This window comes from Elaeis guineensis, chromosome 13 (assembly GCF_000442705.2).
Source record: "Elaeis guineensis isolate ETL-2024a chromosome 13, EG11, whole genome shotgun sequence".
NCBI lineage: Eukaryota > Viridiplantae > Streptophyta > Magnoliopsida > Arecales > Arecaceae > Elaeis > Elaeis guineensis.
In genome coordinates, this window is record NC_026005.2 from 10,737,130 (window position 1) to 10,756,783 (window position 19,654).

The 19,654-nt window shown below is 36.8% G+C and overlaps 1 protein-coding gene across 1 annotated transcript; it reads left to right on the forward strand.

Moving 5' to 3' along the window:
• Positions 1-2,208: 2,208 nt before the first annotated feature.
• Positions 2,209-19,408, forward strand: LOC105037542 (glucomannan 4-beta-mannosyltransferase 1-like). Its single transcript, XM_073248141.1, has 10 exons — positions 2,209-2,506; positions 2,609-2,952; positions 3,714-3,812; positions 5,244-5,496; positions 15,589-15,699; positions 16,235-16,371; positions 16,714-16,827; positions 17,064-17,263; positions 18,525-18,719; positions 18,929-19,408. The coding sequence occupies exons 1-10, from the start codon at positions 2,494-2,496 to the stop codon at positions 19,092-19,094; spliced, it is 1,632 nt and encodes a 543-aa protein (XP_073104242.1). The 5' UTR covers positions 2,209-2,493; the 3' UTR covers positions 19,095-19,408.
• Positions 19,409-19,654: the final 246 nt, after the last annotated feature.

A 19,654-nucleotide genomic window follows, 5' to 3' on the forward strand; every position in this document is an offset into this window, starting at 1 on the left:
GTCCTATATCAGCTGATAAGGGGGTGCAACCTGGGTTTATAAGCCTTGGCCAGTCCTCCACCCAATAGCTTAAGCTTTTCAGACTCTGAATTCGCAATATACAGCTAGTACACAACTGACAGCCTTCACAGATTTTGAAAATAATTGGGCCGAGGGAGAGAGAGAGAGAGAGAGAGAGAAGGGGGACATAAACAGTGATTGCTTAAGGGGTCCCCATGGACATGGCCTCTTGTGGGGCGCCAACTATTCTCTTTCATCACCCTGGGGAGATCCGATGCAAAGAGCGGTGACGGTGAGCATGTGCCTCAACTTGTCTATTGCAGAGATCTGTCTTCTGTCATCCCTTATGTTGAGTGGCACAAGTGATGCTTGGGTTTCAGACAAGAAGACAGGCGAGCCTCCTCATGTCTAACTCAAGGATGGAAATGAGAGTGATAATTAAGAATCCTCTATAATTTAGATTGAATACAATCTCTTTTGTCTCCATCTCTTCTTATAAAAAGTGGGGACAGACAAAAAGGCAATTAAGTCCATCAGAAATTATGTGGTCCTTATGTATGAACCAGATTACTCATACCACTTGGCACATATAATTTCCAGTTCCTCCTTCCATAGGTTGTGAACTTGTGTTTTTCTTGAGGGAAAGGAAGATTGCCAACTTGAGTTAGAAGGATATTTTTATGTAAAAAAGAACTGAACCTTCCTTCAAAATGAATATAGGCACTTGAACTAACCTTCCTAGTAGCATATTCTATCATGCTAAATAAACAGAAACCCTGTTATAACTGTTACATACATTTTATTGTTGGAGAGGCATATGTTCTGATGAACAATCTTTCCTGTAACTAGGAACCTGAATCAAGGGTTTAAAATGGGGGATCAGAAGAAGAAAAATGGTAATCAACATACCTTAACCCACTTAGTTTTTTCCTTTTAAAAAAAAAAAAAAATTCATATAATTGAACCTGCCTAGAACATTGGATACCGAAGGCTAACTAAAACTAGCCCTTTCGGTTCGATCATTGCATAGAAGAGGACAGGTCTAAGACGTTGGATGCTGCTGCAAGTAGCTCGAGGAGAGAGCTTTACATCCATGGAACCGATGCTGCCCTAATTATTCTAGGACTTAGAATCCAAACAAAGTTAATTGACATAGAGTTTGAACAACTTTCCAAAATTATGGATGAAAAAAGCCTAGCAGTTGAGGCCTACAAGGGGGCACTTGTCCATGACTGCATGCACCCAATGGAATGGATAGCATTCTACAAGATGCAATTATACGAAAGGGTCAACTGCATATATAATCAAACCTTTCTGAAATACTAACACAACACCCTCCAAGTTTTATCTTAGATCCGCAACAATGTGACTCATCTTCTGAAACCTACCCGTAGTTGAGATCCTCCAGATTCCTTCTAGTGCCCCATAAAAATTGACTGAATATGTGTCGTAGTTCTGAAGTTGCTAGAAGACAAGATTAATTTTATTTGATATGGTTTACTTCTTCCTCAAAAAATACTTCAAAGATATTATTAAATATCATTCTTGAAAAAAAAAAAATCAGACTATTCAAAATATGAATTCTCCAGCGTAATCCTAGTCACCTAAATCCTGTGATTAAGAACACATGCAGCAATAAGAAGTAAAATTCTTTTGAAGGGATTTTTTATGGAAAGAAAAATGGGAAGTAATTAGATAGAATTAAGAAAACATGTTTCAGTAGCTGTTCTCAGGAACAGTAATGGCGATCAATAAATAACTATGAAGGATCATACATTACCAGATCCACAAGACTACAACCAAGGATTGCATTCTCTAAGCATCATTTAGGAGTATAGTATAAGGAGCGGCACCTCGTAGTTATATTTCTAATGCTCAAACTGACGCTGAGATTAAGTTTTGAAGAGAACTTAAGGAAATTCTTTTCCTGCTAAGTTCAATTACTTCTTTAGAACTCACATAATAATAAGGGTGGACTGTTAAAAGTTTTTATAAGAAGTAACCCACAAACTGGGCAAAAAAATAAATCACAATGGGAAAGGATGCCCACCTGTAAAAAAATCCATCCATATCGATATGTTTTGAAGAATATGGAGGAAATAATTTCTCTGTCTTATTTCTCTGGAGGAAATAATTTCACATAAACAGCCAAACATTTTTTGTTCCTACTGAATTATTTCTCCGTTTGTCTCATCCCGTTTATCATTTCATGGGAACAACTAAGACAGAGAGGGAGAGAGATTGCAGCCATATCACCACTAAATGATTGCAATTTTTTTCTCAGACACATGCTTAAATGTCACAAAGAGCTGAAATGTTTGATCAAGGTTGCATTCATGCAGCCACCTTCCTCAAAGGATGAGTGGTGCAAAGTTAAATCCTCATGCTTCTGTTAAGGGAGTTTGTATAAAAGCTTAAGCCATCCAAAGAGAGGTCGCACTCTCTTATCATTTCTCTTGCAGAGCTTGTACAGAGGGGAAGCAAGAGGAGGCCATGGCATCGCAAGGTGCAATGATTCTGACTCCAATCTATCTCACTCTAATGACTCATAGAGAAGTACTAACACTGTCTCCTGACGGCTTGCTGCTTTGTTTTCTTTGCAATGCAGACCATGCCTATCGTCCTCTTGCACTCTCACTCGTTAAAGCCTTCGAACTCATCTTCTCATCGGTCGGGGGCGTTGTGCCGGACCAAATTGGATTGATATGGCTGCAGGTGAGAGCAATGGTGCTTGTGCCGGTGGTAAGGATTGCGGTCATCGTATGCCTGATCATGTCAGTGATGCTGTTCATTGAGAAGTTTTCAATGGGACTGGTGAGCTTCTATGTTAAGATCTTCCGTCGGAAGCCGGAAAAGATCTACAAATGGGAGACCATTAGAGAGGATGAAGAGTTGGGAACTCTAGCCTATCCCATGGTCCTTGTTCAAATTCCCATGTACAATGAGGGAGAGGTAATCTGCCACCTTTGAACCTTCCATAACTTAGAGAAGCATGCGTAGATGTATGTACATAGGCATATAACTCACATACTTATGTACATTTGAACTCCCTGTTGGAGATATTCTGTTTCTTCTTCATTTTCTAATAAAATTCCACATTCTTCCTGTCCACTAAAAATTTGAAAAATTTTTAAAAAATGTTTCTTTTTTTATATTAAAAGAGACAGAGAGAGAGGCCTGCAGTAAACTATTTCTTTTGCCTTCTAGTAGAATGCCATACGTGGCAACAGCCACAACTCGATATGGCCAGATATTGACTAAACAAGCTCTGAAAAATGCTGTGAAAAGCTTTGATATCTCAATGATCGAAGCTAAAAAGGCAAACCTTATATTCTAATATCCTATAATATATTGACCATACTACCAGAAAACATTGGAAAGAGAAAAGAACTTTGCTAGTGAGTTTTATTGTCACATTTTGGGAAAAAAGGTACCACAACAATATTGGCCATTTCATCTAGCAATCCGATATTCAAACACATATGCTGAAACAGAGTTTGAGGGCCTTGAATTTTTGTTTTAAAGAGCTTATATACCTAAATGTTTTTTTTTAATAAAAAAAAGAGTAATAATTTGTAATTAAACTTCAGCCAATTAGATGTGGTAACTAACCTTGTTAAGATAGTAGTTCCGTTATTAAATTTTCATTTTATTTAATAGCTTTCCTATAACTTCTATTATTTGCTAATTTTGTTTCTGTGAGCTTTCTGCAGGTCTACCGGCTGTCGATTGGAGCTGCATGCAATCTTGTGTGGCCATCTGATCGGCTCATCATGCAAGTTCTTGATGATTCAACTGATCTAACAATCAGGGTTTGATTCTCTTGAAGAACTGTGCTTCATAAATTAGATCTTGAAGAACCAAACATCAAAATGGATTTATAAGAACTACCATATGGACCCTAGAGTTTTGATTTCTTTTTTAAAGACTGACTTCATATATAATGATAGTTAGATTTTGGTTTTATGTGTTAATAGATCATTAAGGAAATGGTTACAAGTGCCCAAGCACGATGCCATAAAAACAAGTTAAACATATTCCAAAGTACATTGGGGTGAAGACCACTCATAACGTAGGCAAAACTTAATCTTTGGTTCTCCGGACTTCTGGCAGCCAACCATTTGTATTCACTTTAATAGTTGGCAAACTAGGCTATAGCCTGGTGGTTGCACTTCCCCACATGCATGGGAAGAGAATCTGGCGTTCTAATCTTGGAGTTATTGTTAAGTATTTAAATTACATAATTATAATATCATTGCTCTCACCAAAAATGAAAAATAAGAAACTAACATAGCATGCTTTATAATTTCACTACCCCATCAGATGTTGCCTCCTGAAAACCTAATTTATATAATTTTGCCTTATACTCCTAGTTTCTTCCTCTGCCTGCCTTCCTGATTTATCCAAGCATCAGACAAGAATGTAGCCAATGGCTTATTACAAAAAAACAATCTTGATCTCTAATTTAGCCTACCTAGCTGTTCTGGTTTCCTTAAGATGAAACACTACCTCTGGGTAATTTAGAATCTATATACTGATACATAACCTATGCAAATTAACTAATTAAAATCATATTCATTTTCCCCTAAATTCTTTTAAAATTAAAGACATGTCCTCACCTCATTTCTAATCTCCAATGAGAAGCAAAAACACGTGTGTTTTGAACAGCCATAATCCCCATGCATCCTTTCTTATTACCAGACACCGATCAATGTTGACAAGCAAACCAATTTTCAAAAACTGCATATGGACTAATGATTTACTCAAGTTGGAACAACTATGTTTTTTTGAGAACTAGGATGCGTGGATGCCCGGCCAAGCATCAGGGTGAAGGTGGAATCACATCCAGGTCTCTTGTATCAATGCTAAAGACTTTGCTTACTCTGTTTCTTGACACTCTATCAGACAACCCGCATGTGATAAGGAAATAACAAGTTGACATTTTGAATATTTGATGATTAAGATTCTTGAAAAAAAAATTGATGCCTTAATGCAAAGTAGCATTTTATTAGCATATGCACCAACTCATTAATAATCTATTTATTAATCTAATTTAGCAATCGCCTGAGACAAACTAATAGTTTCATGTTTCAGCTTTTGAGATTAAAAATATTTCAATGACAAGCAAAGCCCGGTTTCTAAAATTCTCACTGATGGACTTTTTAATCTAATGAACATTTTCTATCCAATTAATATTAGTATATGCATGAGATTTTTCCTCCTTTTTTTTTTTTCGGTTGCAGGATATGGTGCAGAAGGAATGTGAGAAATGGCTAAGAAAGGGAATAACTATACATTATATATCAAGAGATAATAGAAATGGATATAAAGCTGGTGCAATGAAAGAAGCAATGGAGATTGACTATGTACAACAATGTGAATATGTTGTGATATTTGATGCTGATTTCCAACCTGCATCTGATTTTCTTATGCGAACTGTCCCTTTCTTGATCTGCAATCCTGAACTTGCCCTTGTTCAAGCTCGATGGAAATTTGGTAAGCTTATGGACTTATGATTGGGACAAATAGAAATAACCATATTCCACCTGACTCATGCACTTGGATAAATTACCACATGAGGTTTTGTGGGTGTAGTTTTTTTAGCTGGACTCTTTGTGAGGCAACATATATGGAGTATGCACTACATCTGAGCATAGTAGTGCATAGGTCCAGGAACCAGTTAGAAAGAAAAACATATATATATATATATATATATATATATATATATATATATATATATATATATATATATATATATATATATATATATATATATATATATATATATATATATATATATATATATATATATATATATATATATATATATATATATATATATGTATATATGTATATGTATATGTATGTGTGTGTGTGTCACGCCCCCGACCCGAGATTTGAATCGAGGGTCATGGCAACCACCGCATACTTATAGAATACTTTTCCCATAAGCATGCAAGGCATCTCATCATGATATCTTCACAAACAGTTAAATAAATTTTTCTTTATTCAATAATCAAACCTTGGTTCAAATAACAAATCAAAACTAAGTGTTCAAAAGAAAGTAACTATCTGACAAAGTCAATACTAAAAACAAAACTAAAGGTCTTGAATCAATTCTGAGAAAAATCCTAAATCAATGAGTTAACTCCATCTCTAATCGCTCTCCCAACCGAAATCCCGCATCATGCTAATTTTCTGGATCTGTAAGAAAAACATAAAACTTATCATGAGCTAAATAGCCCAGTAAGCAGTGTATACCTTTAACTGAATAATCAGACAAATAATACTATGCATAACAAATCAATATGTAATTTCATGAATTCATAATCATACTGTCAATCATATATAAAAGTCAATTCATCATAATTTTCAATTATGCCTTTCTTCTTAAATTCATCAATTTCTTAAATTCTTCTTACCAACCATGACTATGACCACATTATCCCTGTGGCAGGATCATAATACCGTGTATCTGCTTGCGGTGGGCTGCGAATCATCTGGCAGCCAAGTCCTTTGGAACCGCTGGTCTAACTGGCGATTTTGTCGCTGGTCTATCTGGCGACATGTCGCTGGTCTTACTGGCGACATAAATCCTCAGGACAGTCAATTGCCAATGTATATGCCCCCATTGGCGGGGTCCTCAACACAGTCAGGTTGTCAATTTCATATTGTCTTTCAATTCATATATTATTTTCAAGAATAATAAAATTAATTGATGTTCGAGTCAAATCAATTATAACATTCTTTGAGATCATATATCATCATAATAATTGCTCAACAAATAACTTCAATCATAAATAATTTTCTACAATTAACTTTCATCATAAATAATTTTCAACAATTATTTCAATAAATAATTTCAATCGCAAGCATGCATAAATTTATTTAATTCATAATATACCAGATAAATTCAGTAAAAGTAAACACTACTTACCTCAAACGTATTCCAATAAATCCACATAATTCTATAAATTTTCTTCCAAAAATTCTGTTCATAGATCATATCGCGATATCCCATGATCAAATATCCACAATCCTATACAGAATCAATTTCAATAATTAGAAAGAATACGAATACCATATTTCAACAGTTTAGATTGGGTCCGATCATCTAATTTCATCAAATCAAAATCTAATTAGGACCTAAACGATCCAAAGTTTGACTATCAGATCAAATCGGATTCGAAGTGATAGGACCAAGGTTTCTTCATCGATTTCATAAAATCAAGTGGAGAGAGAAAATCAGAGGAGAGAGAATTCATGAGGTACAATTCAAATTGATCAGGTGACACAATCCAACATTACGATGCGTCCAATATCTCGATTGATGAAATCAATGTGATCAAATCAAGTTATGGCTAGATCGGAATCATGGATGATCAAATCTAAAGATTCATGGTCTGATTAGAGTGGATGCCAGTACGTTGTCTGACAATCATGGATCAGGGTTCTTCATTAGAATCAGATCAGACTTATTAAAAGAAATTTCTTCATTCACTAACTTTTTTTTTAGAGAGAGAATCAATCAAGAGAGAGAATATTTTAGAGAGAGAAAATTCTAGAGAGAGAAAACTCATCTTGAATTCTTCAGACAATATGATTCAACAAATTCGATCGATCAGATCAAATCATGCTAAGATTATCATGTGGACAATTCAATAAGATCATGAGAAATAAAATCTAAAAATACTTGATCTGATCAAAGTGGATGTCGGTGTACCGTCCGACGATCACGGATCAAAAATCTATCACGAGGATTATTTAAATTCATCGTCATTCTTTCCAAAATTCTAGAAATCTTAGGAGAGATAATCTAGAGAGAGAATTCTAGAGAGAGAAAGTAGAGAGAGAAAGTCCAATTCTAGAGAGAGAAAATACTAGTTCAGGCTGAAGAGAGAGAGGAAAGAGAGAGAAACTCTCTTTCTCATATTTTATTATTTATATCATTATTTATTAATTAATTTAATGATTTTTCTTTTCTTTTTTTTTTTTTTGCTTTTCTTTTTCTTCTTTTTCTTTTCTTTTTCTTTTCTTTTTCTTTTCTTTTCCTTCTTCTTCTTTTCTTTTTCTTTTTCTTTTTCTTTTTTTTTAGAGAGAGACAATAGAGAGAGAGAAATAGGGAGAAAGAGGGAAAAGAGGAAATTTTTCTCTTTTCTTATTATTATTATTTTTTTTTCTATTTTATTATTTTTCTATTTTGCATTTTCTTTTCTTTTTTTTTTCTTTTTTTTTTTCCTTTTTCTTTTTCCTTCTCTTCTTTTCTTCCTTCTTTCCTCTTCTTTGGCCGAACGGGAGGGGAACAGAGGGGCGTCGCCCGTGGTCCGGCGGGCTGCAGCGGCACGGTCGATGGTCCGGCAGCGGCAGCCGACAGCAGGGAGCAACAGAACGCCGGCGGTGAGGCTCGGCCGGCGGGAGTTTTAGAAAAAAATGAAAAACAGGGGACCGCCTCCTTTCCATGGATTTCTCCGGTCATTGGCCTATCACCGGCGGCCATGACTTTCGGAAAAGACAGATAGAGGGGTGGGGGTCCAAACCTAAGGGTGAGATGCCGCAAACGGCGGCGTCGATGGTCGGAAAAGGGTGAAAGATGACTCGGTCGAACAGGGGAAAAACAGGGCATCATTTTCTTCTCGATTTCCGGCAAAGTCGGCGACCGACAATGATGTTTGGGGCCAGAGGGGAAACGGAAGAAGGAGAGGAAGAAAGGTTGGAGCCTTACCTGAGCTCCGGCGGCGTCTTCGGCCTCTGTTTTCCGGCGAGCACAAGAATAGGAGGCCGCGGCTTCAATCGGGAAAATCGGAGAAAAATCTCCGGCAATCATCGGTGGCTGCAGGGTCTACCCATAGAGGAGAGGGGAAGGGTTCTTATAGAGCTCGTCCTAGGGTCTTTCAATGGCCCTAGGACTCCGATTCTTGATCGGAGAAGAGGAAGACTCCGATCGGGAGTCTTCCTGCTCTGTTTTTTTTTTTTTTTTTTTTTTTTTTTTTTTTTTTTTTTTTTTGGGCTTTGATCTGCTGGGCTGGGCTTTGGGCTTGGTTTGGGCTATAACAGTGTGTGTGTGTATATATATATTTATATATATGTATATATATATATGTATATATATATGTATATGTATATATATACATATATACTGTAATTTGTATTTCTTGTAAATCCTTAATTCTTATGCATGTTTATTTGGAAACCTCCAGGATTGCATTCCATGATTTATGTCACGCCCCTGACCCGAGATTTGTGAATCGAGGGTCGCGGCAACCGCCGCATACTCATGAAGAACTCTCTCCATAAGCATGCAAGGCATCTCATCATGATATCAATGCATCACAGTGGAATAAATTTAAGTAATTATTATTCAACTGTAATTCAAGTAATTAAATCAAATATCTTACATCCAATAAAATTTTTGGATAAAACAATAGATCTAAGTTTATTGAAGTTGACAATGCTAAATCTTGCCTCTAAAAGCTCTGTCCCAATATTTCGTCCCACGCTCGATATTAATTATTTGAATCTGAAAAATAGAAAGAAAGGTAATGAGCTAGACAGCCCAGTAAGTAACAAATATCTCAACTAGATAATTCAGATATTATATAATTTTTAAGAATAATGCTGCAAATAAACATAAGAGTATATTTCATACTGATTTAATACAAATCAAATATTTTCAAATATTCACATATAATATAATCATAAATCCGATTCGATTTAAAACACTCGTAACTCAACAGCCTTGACTATGACCAACGTTTAACCCCCATTGGCGGGGTCCACAGAATACCAGCGCACAACCCCCACTGGTAGGGTCCACAAATACCAGCGCACAACCCCCACTGGCAGGATCCACAAACACCAGCGCACAACCCCCACTGATAGGGTCCACTGAGTACCAACGTATATCCCCATTGGCGGGGCCCACTGAAACATAGTTAGGCTGAGAGCATAAATTCGATCTGTATCAAAATATTTTGTACCATAATATATCATAAATATTTCACTGAACATGTGCATAAATCGACATACCAAAATATTTCAAAAGCACTTTTCTTTCAAAACATAATTTCATAAATCATGCATAATTTCAGAGAATAATTATTTATTTTCAGAATAAATATGGAATATCTCGAGAAGATGATTCATTACTTACCTTTCACGGAGCACTGAATGAACAGATCGACTAACTTCTAGGAGATTCTTCCGTGCCTATTATCCAAAATTATATTTTTTTATATTAATTTTAATTCAAAATTAAATCTAACAAATCTCAAAATCAAAACCTCACTTAAAATCAGACTCTTCTCTAAACTCGATCAAAATCATCAGATGAAGCCTTCCACTACGCTAATCCTAGAGGAATAACTTTAGAGAGAAAGAAATCCATCAAGAGAGAGAAACAAGCTAGAGAGAGAAAATTTTAGAGAGAGAAAGTAGAGAGAGAAAGTCCAATTCCAGAGAGAGAAAGTCAGGATTCAGACTGAAAGAAAAGAGAGAAGAGAGAGAAACTCTCTCTCTCATCATTTTATTTATTTATTTATTTATTTATTTATATATATATATAAATATATATATATATATATTTATTTTTATTTATTTATTTATTTATTTATTTCATTTCTTTTCTTTTCTTTTCTTTTTCTTTTTTTTTTCTTTTTCTTCTTTTTCTTTTCTTTTCTTTTCTTCTTTTTCTTCTTTTCTTTTCATTTTTTTTTCTTTTCTTTTTCTTCTTCTTCTTCTTCTTGGCTCTTCCCGCGCCGGAACAGGGGACCGGCATCCCCTCCTTATGCTGGGCCGTTCAGGCCACGGCCGCCGCAGCGGATGCCGGCGGCAGACAGGGGCCACTCCCCCGGTCATAGAGGAACATGGCCGGCGATCGATTGCGATCGTCGGCGCCGGAAAATTCACGAAAAAGAGGCCCAAAAATAGAGTCTTTTTTTCGATCGAAAATCGGCGACACTCGTCGCCGGCCGCCTCAAGCAAAGGTACGGAAAGATAGGGAAGGAAGAGAAAAAGGAAAGGAAGACTCACTCTGGCCTCCGGTGACCTCACCGGCGAGCAATCACGGCGAGAAACCGAACGGTGTCCGCGGCTTCGATCGAGAAAAAATGGAGAGAAAGAGAGAGGGAGGAGGCCGATGTTCGGTCTCAAGGGAGAGGGGGTCTTCTTATAGAGGATCCTAGGACTCCGAGGGGTCCTAGGATTCCCGATTTTGCCCGGTCTCGCCGGAGAAGAAGACTCCTATCGGGAGTCTTCTTCCCGGTTTGATTCCCCTATTTTTTTTTTTTCTGTTTTGGGCTTTGGTGGGCTGAATTTGGTTTTGGGCTATAACATTCTTCACCCCTAAAAAGAAATTTCGTTCTCGAAATTTTTCATACCTGTCACCATTGTATTGGAAGCCTGTGCATTCTGTTGAGTAAGCGCATAAACTCTTCCCTGATTTTTAGAAATCTGTCCACCACCCTTATGTTGTCCTTCATAAGTTCTTTGGCCAACTTGATTTTCAGTATTTAGCGGGCAGCTAGCAATTTTATGATCCTTCTGACCACATTTGAAACAAGCACCTGTATTCCAATAGCAATCCTTGTCTGCATGATTTTTGCCACATCTGGAGCACGGCTCACCATCAATCTGTTGAGTCTTATTGTCTACTGCTCCCTTAGCTGATCTTTTAATGTTTTTATTATTCTGCCCTTGTGTATCATTTGATTTTGCTCTCTTTCTTTGCTTTCTTTCCCTTTCCATGCGTTCTTCATTGACCTCTCTTTCAATTATCAGTACTTTGTTTACCACATCAGCATAAGTTGTCAATTCATATGGAACCACTTGTTTTCGAATTTCAGTTCTCAGTCCCATCTCGAACTTGTGAACACGTTCTTGCTCACCATCCACTAATCTCGACTAATCTCGAAGCAAATTTTGCTAACTCTGTAAATTTTGCTTCATATTCAGTCACACTCATACCCTTTTGCTTTAATTAAATAAACTCTTGCTCTTTCTGGATCCTTATACTCCGAGGAAAATACTGATCATAGAATGCAATCCGAAATCTTTCTCAAGTAAGTATTTCGCCATCTTGTTCATGCTTGCGCTGTAGTCGCTGACACCAGTTGTATGCTTCTCCTTGTAGTAAATAAGCTGCATATCGAATCTTTTCTTCATCAAGACACTCTTGGATAGTGAAGGCCTTCTTCATCTCCATTATCCAGTTATCAGCCTCCAAAAGTTCAGTAGTCCCCTTGAAAGCTGGAGGAGCAAGCTTTTTAAATTCTGAAATGTTGTTCCGTTGTACTGGTTGCTCTCCATGTTGTGGTGGTGAATGCTGATGTTGTTGTGTATCTCGTTGTATCTGCTGTTGTTCAAACATTTGCTGCTATATTTATTGTTGCGCTTGTACCATCCTGATTAGGGTCTGCATTAACTGAGCCATATCTGGTTCTTGACGTGCTCTCGAAGCACTCCCATAAGGATCTACGACTCCCTCTTCCTGAGGGGTGCCACTGGTCAGATGGGGAGTGCTACCATCCCGTGGTTGTGATGTCTCTCTTGCAATTCCTTGAGTAGTTCTTGTCATTCTACGGGGAGGCATGATAACCTTGTAGTAGTAAAACCTTATTAGATTTATTTATCTATTTGTTAGGATGGGTTTATTATGATGCTCATACTCTAACGTCCCAATATTCCTAATGTTTACCCACCTACACTCATACTATGTCAAATTCTATGTGTCATAATTTATCCACTTATGCTCTGATACCATATTAATTGTCACGCCCCCGACACGAGATTTGTGAATCGAGGGTCGCGGCAACTGCCGCATACTCATGAAGAACTCTCTCCATAAGCATGCAAGGCATCTCATCACGATATCAATGCATCACAGCGGAATAAATTTAAGTAATTATTATTCAACTGTAATTCAAGTAATTAAATCAAATGTCTTACATCCAATAAAATTTTTGGATAAAACAATAGATCTAAGTTTATTGAAGTTGACAATGCTAAATCTCGCCTCTAAAAGCTCTGTCCCAATATTTCGTCCCATGCTCGATATTAATTATCTGATCTGAAAAATAGAAAGAAAGGTAATGAGCTAGACAGCCCAGCAAGTAACAAATATCTCAACTAGATAATTCAGATATTATATAATTTTTAAGAATAATGCTGCAAATAAGCATAAGAGTATATTTCATGCTGATTTAATACAAATCAAATATTTTCAAATATTCACATATAATATAATCATAAATTCGATTCGATTTAAAATACTCGTAACTCAACAGCCTTGACTATGACCAACGTTAAACCCCCATTGGCGGGGTCCACAGAATACCAGCGCACAACCTCCACTGGCAGGGTCCACAAATACCAGCGCACAACCCCCACTGGCAGGGTCCACAAACACCAGCGCACAACCCCCACTGGCAGGGTCCACTGAGTACCAACGTATAATCCCCATTGGCGGGGCCCACTGAAACATAGTTAGGCTGAGAGCATAAATTCGATCTGTATCAAAACACTTTGTACCATAATATATCATATATATTTCACTGAACATGTGCATAAATCGACATACCAAAATATTTCAAAAGTACTTTTCTTTCAAAACATAATTTCATAAATCATACATAATTTCAGAGAATAATTATTTATTTTCAGAATAAATATGGAATATCTCGAGAAGATGATTCATTACTTACCTTTCACGGAGCACTGAATGAACAGATCGACTAACTTCTAGGAGATTCTTCCGTGCCTATTATCCAAAATTATATTTTTTTACATTAATTTTAATTCAAAATTAAATCTAACAAATCCCAAAATCAAAACCTCACTTAAAATCAGACTCTTCCCTAAACTCGATCAAAATCATCAGATGAAGCCTTCCACTACGCTAATCCTAGAGGAATAACTTTAGAGAGAAAGAAATCCATCAAGAGAGAGAAACAAGCTAGAGAGAGAAAATTTTAGAGAGAGAAAGTAGAGAGAGAAAATTCAATTCCAGAGAGAGAAAGTCAGGGTTCAGACTGAAAGAAAAGAGAGAAGAGAGAGAAACTCTCTCTCTCATCATTTTATTTATTTATTTATTTATTTATTTATTTATATATATATATATTTATTTAATTTTATTTATTTATTTATTTATTTCTTTTCTTTTCTTTTCTTTTCTTTTCTTTTCTTTTTCTTTTTTTTTCTTTTTCTTATTTTTCTTTTCTTTTCTTTTCTTCTTTTTCTTCTTTTCTTTTCTTTTTCTTTTCTTTTCTTCTTCTTCTTCTTCTTCTTCTTGGCTCTTCCCGCGCCGGAACAGGGGACCGGCGTCCCCTCCTTATGCCGGGCCGTTCAGGCCACGGCTGCCGCGGCGGAGGCCGGCGGCAGACGGGGGTCACTCCCCCGGTCATAGAGGAATCGATCGCCGGCATCGGAAAATTCACGAAAAAGAGGTCCAAAAATAGAGTCTTTTTCCCGACCGAAAATCGGCGACATTCGTCGCCGGCCGCCTCAAGCAAAGGTACGGAAAGATAGGGAAGGAAGAGAGGAAGGAAAGGAAGACTCACCCCGGCCTCCGGTGACCTCACCGGCGAGCAATCACGGCGAGAAACCGAACGGTGTCCGCGGCTTCGATCGAGAAAAACGGAGAGAAAGAGAGAGGGAGGAGGCCGATGTTCGGTCTCAAGGGAGAGGGGGTCTTCTTATAGAGGACCCTAGGACTCCGAGGGGTCCTAGGATTCCCGATTTTGCCCGGTCTCGCCGGAGAAGAAGACTCCTATCGGGAGTCTTCTTCCCGGTTTGATTTCCCTTTTTTTTTTTTTTTTTTCTATTTTGGGCTTTGGTGGGCTGAATTTGGTTTTGGGCTATAACAATTTATTTGTGGTATCTACATGAATCCCTCTGTTTGATGAACCAAATCTTGGCTATATAACATTGCTGACATATGATGAGGTCACAACTAGCAATGGAATCATGTGCCACATTATTGAAAGAAGTAAAACAAAATGGTAAGTCATGTTGTCACAGCTGTTAGATGCATCTCATGCCATTGAATCAACACCTCTACTAAGTGACAACAAAAGTTAGACTGAGGTCATTTCTCAGAAGTGCCAAACAAGATCTGAAGCCCACCTCTGTTATTGGTTCTTTTGGTTGTTAGTTGTCATCGTGTGGATGAAACCCATCTCTGTTTTTTTAATGTTTTCCTGATTTTCCTTGTTGTCTAGGCAGTGAGATCCCTCCTTAATCTCTCCTCTTGGCAACTCTTGTAAATATCTTACGTTTGAATAAATGCCAGGTGGTTTCTGATCAAAAAACAACAAAAGTTAGACTCCTAACTCCACTAGTGACCAATATTAACACTAACCATTGTACTGTGGAAGTATCCAGCTAGAATAAACTATGGTTTATATATGCTCTCTCTTTCACGGGCAAATTAAAACATATATATAAAAAATACTATATTGGAGAGATTTTTTTTTTTTTTTTTAGGGAAATATTGGAGAGTGTCTTACTTTATAAAGCTAGATCTTTCTATTTGAAATTCTTAAATATGTATATTGTTGAGAAGGAGATGACAGTATTCTTTTTGTGGTATTGTAGTGAACGCCAACGAGTGCTTGATGACGAGAATTCAAGAGATGTCAATGGATTACCATTTCAAGGTGGAGCAGGAATCTGGGTCTTCAACCTGTGCATTTTTTGGTTATAATGGTAGAATCTCGTTCAATTCAAAGTTTTAGTACTGAAAATATGTGTACTTACTTTGCTGGCTTCCCAATGAAATCATGTGCTTAAAAGCAACATGAAAAGTTACACTTGTTTGCACATTACAGTGAGAGGATTCAAAAAAAAATCATTGTAGATGCATCATAAAGATTAGATGATAAAAATTGACTTGGAAATACTTTTTCTAATAAACTGCTATAGCTATATTGATATGGAGCTAGAGTATTTCTTATGGAGGGTACTTTCTCATTCCATCATCCATAATTTTTCATAAGAAGCAAGGCACAGCCTATACGATCTGGCGGAAAACCTCTTAAAAGGAGGAAGAACAGTTCAATAAACCTACTTTGTATTCAAAAAATATTAATTAACTGCTTTTCTGAACAATGCAATGCACATGAATCTAAATAATGACTGGCATTGGAAAAGAGCTACATAAGCTCCCAAGCAGTAGTATTCACATTTTATGTATTTGTAATTGCTAAAATTGACTCTTGAATCCAACCTTGTTCTAATAAAGGGACTGCTGGAGTGTGGAGAATTCGAGCTATTAATGATGCAGGAGGTTGGAAGGATCGAACTACTGTAGAAGATATGGATTTAGCAGTTAGAGCAGGTCTTGGAGGTTGGAAATTTGTATATGTTGGTAACGTTAAGGTATTTCTTCCGAAGCAATACGTTTGAATTTTGAAACACTTGATAGTTGTTACATCGATTTATATATTTAAGCTGGTTAAAGCAGTGTATAATTATTATAGTTTCTTATAAGGGCATCATTAATTCCCTAATTTCTGTAAAGAGAAAACCTACATTGTTCTAGTTCTTTTCATCTGCTGCCACCTTCTAATCTTTCCATGATTCTAGTTCTTTTATTCGTTCGTACCCTACTTCACCAAAGACACGATTAAACACCCATAAAGCATATATTTAATATGATTGAGCTTTACTAATGTACATTAAGCTGTTATTGTTCTCACAGGTTCTTTTCTGGCTTTCTAGGTTAAAAGTGAATTGCCAAGCACTTTCAAGGCTTATCGTTATCAGCAACATCGCTGGGCCTGTGGGCCAGCAGTTTTATTTCGGAAAATGTTTTGGGAAATTGTTAAGGCCAAGGTTAGTCTTTCCTTAGTAAACAGACGTTAGATCAAATGAAAAATATGATGTGCTTTGTGAGTATCATGTGTGGCCTCCATTCACAACGTGGGCATCCATTATATATCACACGCACACAAAGTTTTTATGTCAAATAATATCTAGCATGTCATGCATCATAGACCATTAGCATTTTAAAATTATAGTTGTTAGAAAGAAGCTAAAGCTGACCTGCTTAATTTCCTTGTGTGATGCAGAAAGTATCTATCTGGAAAAAACTACATGTGATCTACAACTTTTTCCTCGCACGGAGGATTATATCGCGTTTTGTCACTTTCTCCTTTTATTGTGTGGTGATCCCTTTATCAGTATTCTTCCCTGAAGTTGAAATTCCAAAGTGGGGAATGATCTATGTCCCAACAACAATTACTCTTCTCAACTCAGTTGGAACTCCAAGGTTTGCTACTTCAAACTGCTTTCCAGTATTCAACCTTATTTTATTTTCAGCATGAGGAAGCATTGTTTTTGTTTTTCCTGGCCTTCAGTTAGGACTGCAAGTGGATTGAATTGGGTAGAAGGTAGAAGTCCAACTTGACCTAGTCCAGAGTTGCAACACAAAAAAAATAAAAAATGAAAAGAAACATGGTTTAGTGGATTCGGAATTGTAACCAAGCATTATGGGTTGTATATCTGATTCATAACTAGAGCATGCAGCGCAGTGAGGAATCTTTATAGGTAGCCAGTCTTTCACTTCTGCCTCTCTATTCCCATGCCTTTCTTGGTTGGACCAACAGTACAACCGGTGATTTCTGACAAGCCTTTCTGAATTTTTAGCGCAAGAAGATGAACAAAAATCAAGCTTTCTTTATTTATATTTATAGATAACCATCCATTTTCAACTATAGTGGGGAGAGTTTCTCCAAGAATAGGTACATAAAATGAAAAGATCAGAACATGGGAATAAATCTTTTACCAATACTGACTACCCATTCCCATTGTTGTGCTTCCTAAAATGGCATATCTTTACAAGGGTTCAAGTTTCGATCGATATTTCAGTAGTTGATCGTCCCTCTCAAGAATGAAGATTTGAAGCTGTCTTAGTTGCAGATCACATATTTAGATTCAGCTCCAACTCATCACTCACTTTGTCTGGATCAAATCTTTCAAACTAAATTTTGTCAGGTTGGATCTCTCTGCTCAGCTCAGGTCTCATTTCATGAGATCTATGTGCGACTCAATTGAGAGTTGGTCTTAATTTGGGAACCAACCATCCAAGTTTCATGGGCCTTAAAATTTGATCTGAATGATGTTAAAGTCACTGTGGTTTCAGGTCAGATCCAAGTCTACTCACCCTGATTGCAGCCTTAGACTAATGCATGCTGAAAACCCTTATTTACAAAATGGGTTTTTTTTCCTTCAATTACATGGGAATGTAAAATTAATCTCATGGATGCTCATGCTCCAATATTCAAAACTTGATAGAGGAAGTTAAAATCTGCTATAGTTAGAGCCATCAACACTTCCATGTCATACAATATATCTCATGCTTGGCTGGCATAAGTTGGTCTGTTGGTTGGTACTCCTTTCCTCAGAGCCTGTGCTGGGGAAGTGTTTCGACCACAACTCAGAATGGTGGGGTTCCACTATTATTTGCAAAAAGAAATGCGTGATTTGCTTTTTGTATTTTCTTCTTGTAATGTTGCTTTCTTTTATTGCAGCTCTTTCCATCTAATTATCTTCTGGGTCTTATTTGAGAATGTCATGTCCCTGCACCGATGTAAAGCTGTCCTCATTGGCTTATTAGAAGCAGGGAGAGCTAATGAATGGATTGTTACAGAAAAACTAGGAGATATGTTGAAGACAAAATCAAACATTAGTGTCACGCAAAAAATTCGATTCAAGTTCTGGGACAGGTAAACCTAGTGATACTCCCTTCTTATGATCCTAAAAGTTGTTGTTTGTTTAATTTATTCAAATCGACCGCAAACTCTAAGATGAAAAATGATCAATCAAAATTTTTAAATTTACCACAAACTCTAAGAAGAAAAAGATCAATTAAAATTGCTTACTCCTAATGCATATTCCAAAATTGATTAAGATTTTATTGTTTTATCATTGTCAGATTTCACCTCCTGGAGCTTGGGCTTGCGGTATTTTTCATGATATGTGCATGCTATGACTGTATCTACCGACAAGATTACTTTTTTATCTACATCTTCCCTCAATCCATCACATTTTTTATCATGGGCTTTGGTTATGTGGGCACCATTATCCCCAGTCAGAAATGAAAACTATGTGGATTATTTAATCCAGTCAACATGGTCTTTTTATTCTCCAGTACAATTCTTTTTTTGTCTTCATCCATCCATCATTTTTGTTAATGAGTTATTTATAATAACATCCATCAAATTTTATGAAAAGTAGAGTCATTGATTTTTGCCATATTGAATGTCCTGAAGAATTAAAAGATTATGGAGTATGGAGAAAGAAGTAACAGGAAACATATGCCCTTATTTTCTTCACTGCAATAAGCTGGACAATCCAAGCATCATTAGCAAGGGAAAGCAGATGCTGATCTTATGTGAACATGTTTTTGAAGATAGTGTGGATGGTACCTCAGTGTTTGTTTTGTGTATGTGTAGGGATCAGAATTCTACCTGCTTCTGCTCATTTTGATTAATATCTTAACAAATCAGTATCTTTTTGGGAGTGTGGAAAGGAAAAAGATTTGATCTGGTTGTGGAATTCAGATGGATAATCTTGCACATGGAAGAGTAAGCCTGCACTTGTCTGGTTTTGTAGCTGCTGATATCATGGGGTCTACAACAATTGAATTTAATGTTCTTCC